Below are 3,829 nucleotides of genomic sequence, written 5' to 3' on the forward strand. Positions count from 1 at the left end.
ACATATTTAATTCTGCCCATGCAAACAATGGCCGCACTAGGCCCAGGGCAGCCCGGGCGGTGGCTTAGGGCTTGAGGCCAAATCGTTTTGTTAACTGTAGCTATAGTGCTCGAAGGCTGCCCGGGACCTAGCCCAATCCTGGTTCCACACTACTACATGCATGGTACGTGCCATTATCCATCCTTATACATACATGTGATAAATGTTTCTCTATTTCAAATACTTTGTTCTTGATGACTCTTGGTATTGCTAATTTTATTACTCTACTGCAATCAAATAACCAACACTTCATCACATTTACTACTAATAAATTCTCTCAAGCAAGCACTTTGTTTCCAGACGTGGTTGAATTGACAATGCAACCACTAAAGCTTATAGGTGTTTTTTTTGGGCTCACATTGTGTCAAATAAATAAAATTGGGTTGTCATACATCACATCGAAGGTTACTGTTATCCTCTACACTTATTGGTTGTCACAACGCCACCATCTGGGGCGAGGAGGTGCCACCAGCGGTTGGGTGTGCGCCATCGGCGAGGGGACCACGATGTTGGACTTAAGGTGCGACGCCAACGGAGCACGGGAGGAGCTCATGTACGCTATGGGGAGCAGAGAGGGTTGGCGGGAAGGGATTGGGCGTCAGGGCCAGAGTGGCGGCTGGCTAGGAGGTGGTCGCCGCCGCCGGAGTGGCAGGTGGTGTGGGAGGCGATGAATAATATTGCGATGGAATGACTATAGAAAGTAAGAATCATTGGGCGAAGTAAGAATAATGCACTATATTCGGTAAGTCAAGTATAAGCACTCACATGTAATAACAGTCCTCCCTAACAAAATCAAAGCGCCTGTACATGTATATAAGCTCATGCTGATAAGTCAACTACTAATTAATTACTGTGCATATGTTTTTCCATGGTTGGACCGATTGCACGGTCAACATGACGGCGATCTTTCATTTAGTCCTGCGTTATTCGTCGGTTACCTTGTCAGGTTGCCTTGTCACCTTGACCCCGAACAGTAGAATTGTCCATGCATCATGCGTGGCCGTTGTTTCAAGCTTCCAGTCAGCGACAGTAACGCAACTAAATTAGTCTACCCTTTTCTGACGGCACTGCAGGCATCCGTCGGCGGTGGGTGGCTAGCTAACGGCGGTCTCCTGACGAGCACGACGAGCCGACCGTTGGATGGAGCAGCAGCTTAATTATTCGGCGTGCCGAGACCGGCCGGCGGCGTCGCCACGGCGGTCGGCGCCCGTGCGGGCCGCGACGGCCTTCGCCACGGCTTCCCTGACCATCTCCTCCTCCCACTTGGCGCCGGACGCTGACTGCAACGACCGCATCAAGATATCAGTTAAATTTTCCAGTCTATGCAGAATTTAAAAAGAGTGTGACGCCATATGCGTTACTTTTCACCATGTAGTAAAAATCTAGCTGGGTGCGCTACGTTGGTCATTGGTCAACCGAGAGATTCCATATGACAAATCTCAGGTAACCTACTTACTACCTACCTAAGGTTAGCCTAGCTTCCTACTGTTGCACGCACGCTCAGGGTTTCGGCCGGAGTGTGTGTGACACGTCCATTGCCCAACTTGTTGAAATGAAGCCAACACGCGATCAAATTACTGGATTGTACTACAATTTTACATCATGCTCAGTTCAACTGGTTGATTATGTATACAATTTTATTTTATTTCGAATGGAGGTTCCCATCAAAATATATAAAGCATACTGTAAAGAAAAGAATAAGAAAAGTGTATTACTTTGAGCTGCATCGTCAGGAATGCTCCAGTGAGGCCGTTGCCGGCGTCGCCGTCGCTGGTGCTCATGGCCACCAGGCTTACGTCGTCTTCCCCCATCTGATCATTGAGGCACTGCAGCGTCCTGAGCACCACGTCCATCGTGTTGCCATGCGCCGGCCTCGCCGCTATCTTCACCGTGCAAACCTCACTCGTAGTCGTCCCATCTTCCCGATCCGCCGCCACTCTGGTTATTTGGATTTCGACCTTCTCGGCGTCGTCTTCTTCGACCCCGGCGTCGCGGGCACACTGGGCCAGCTGCGCCTGGAGCGCCTTGTTCTTCTCCTCGAGGTCGCAGACCTTGGACTTGAGGGAGTTCACGTACTCCCTCGCGGTGATCAGTATCGACGTCTTGTCTTTCTGTAAAGCGAGACAAATGATCATCATTATCATTAGCTAGTCAAAGAAAATGCCACTGCTCTCGGAGAAATTAAGATGCATGCGTTCAAATTATGTGTACCTTGGAACCGGGAGGAAGGACGGTCTTGAGAGCCTGGAAGCTGTCGTTGAGCTTCTCCCGGCGCTTGCGCTCGGAGATCATGTGCTGCAGCTGGTTCACCGACGACAGCTCGGCCTCCGGCGACGCTTGCTGGAAGTGGTGCTGCTGGTGGCTGTACCTCATCGCCGCCTGCATCTTGACCAGGACGGACATGGATTTCTTGAACATCTTCTGCCCGCATGCCGGCTTTGGCCTCCGCCTCGCGCCGAGGTGCCGCGCGTAGCGGCTGAACGCGCTTGCCGGCACCACGCCAGGCTCCATCGCGGCCGTGTCTTGGAAGTTCAGGATGTACTGGTGGTAGTCATCGTCACATGGGAGCACCAGCGGCGGTACATGCGAGGAGACCTCGGGGAACTGCAGGCCGGCGGCGGGCGTCGCGAGGGCGTGCGCGGAGGATATCTCCGGGCTGCAAGAGAGCGAGGCGGAACGGAACGACGAGGAGGTGGAGGACGAGGAGGGGAAGCTGCAGCCACCGGCGTGGTGCGAGGAGAGGAAATCGAATTCGTCTAGGACAGACTGCTGCATGCCCACGGCGACCCCGTCGCCGGCAGGGACGATGTACGCAGCTGGCTCGTCCTCCATGTTCATCTGCATGCTGATCTGCACGTGCGATATTATCATCAGGAACAGTTGAAGTGTGCACAGTCGCACCGATGCATATCAATCAATCAATCAATGGATGTTTGCCTGGTTGAGGTGGTGCTGAATCTGCGTGCGCTCCTCTTCCTCCTTCCTGCTCTGCAGCTCTTCGGGGACGACGCAGCTGCGTACAAAGAGATCCATCAGACAGATATCCCAGTGGCTAGTAATTGTCTATGTACCTAATTAACTAGTAGAACCGAAGCTAAACATGGATTATTCCAACAAATTTGCAGCAGTGATGCTAATTAATCAAAGGATCGCCGTCAACTTTTTTTCGAAAAGGAGAATGATCTCCGGCCTTCATCAAGCGATGCACACAGCCATCAAAGTGATCCATCAAGGGAGATGGATATCTGTGCGTGATGAACCGAAACGGATCGAGAGAGGACGCATAATGCACACACCTGGCGGCGTAACCGCACATGAAGCCGCTGTTACCGCCGCCGGCGCCGCTGCTGGGGCCGTAGTATCCATGGATCCAGCTGCTGCTGTCCATTGCGAGCGCGCGGCCAAGTGATGCTCGATCACTTCGATCTAGGCGCCTAGATTCGGTCGAGTCTCAGGCTCTCAGCTCATCAACCGAAATGGAACCGTGCGTAGGTATATATGTGCACGTGTAGATATATAGCTAAGTGGCAAGCCGTCCACGAGGAAGCTAATGTGTGGGGTTCGGCTGGAGGATGCGAGCGCGCATATATAGCAGGGGGGGCGGCCGGAGCAATGGCGCGATCATGACAGGCGGCTTGGGGGAGAAGTGGAGAGGGGGGCACGTGCGACGGTAACCGAAGCTAGCGCCATAGCTATTTATTTATTTTGCGTTCAGAATCTATGGGTAGTTAATTATATGTCGACGAACCATACATCCACACGATGATGAGAGAGAGACCTTGCTGACGGG

At 52.5% G+C, this 3,829-nt stretch overlaps 1 protein-coding gene across 1 annotated transcript; it reads right to left on the reverse strand.

The window, feature by feature from the left end:
- Window positions 1-805: 805 nt before the first annotated feature.
- Window positions 806-3,544, reverse strand: LOC119271245 (putative transcription factor bHLH041). The gene is made up of 5 exons (XM_037553152.1): window positions 3,336-3,544; window positions 2,977-3,052; window positions 2,251-2,889; window positions 1,755-2,150; window positions 806-1,319 (listed from the first exon to the last, which is right to left on the reverse strand). Exons 1-5 carry the CDS (start codon window positions 3,425-3,427, stop codon window positions 1,197-1,199), a joined length of 1,326 nt encoding a protein of 441 aa, XP_037409049.1. The 5' UTR covers window positions 3,428-3,544; the 3' UTR covers window positions 806-1,196.
- Window positions 3,545-3,829: the final 285 nt, after the last annotated feature.

This window comes from Triticum dicoccoides, chromosome 3A (genome assembly GCF_002162155.2).
Source record: "Triticum dicoccoides isolate Atlit2015 ecotype Zavitan chromosome 3A, WEW_v2.0, whole genome shotgun sequence".
NCBI classification, from domain to species: Eukaryota; Viridiplantae; Streptophyta; class Magnoliopsida; order Poales; family Poaceae; genus Triticum; species Triticum dicoccoides.

Bases quoted from the DNA above. Each gene is read 5' to 3' on its own strand.
- LOC119271245 (XM_037553152.1), bottom strand. From the start codon at position 3,427: ATGGACAGCAGCAGCTGGATCCATGGATACTACGGCCCCAGCAGCGGC. The intron at 2,890-2,976 runs GCAAACATCCAT...TCGCACGTGCAG, and splicing joins TTCAGCACCACCTCAACCAG to ATCAGCATGCAGATGAACAT. The intron at 1,320-1,754 runs GTAATACACTTT...CGGTCGTTGCAG, and splicing joins TCCTGACGATGCAGCTCAAA to TCAGCGTCCGGCGCCAAGTG.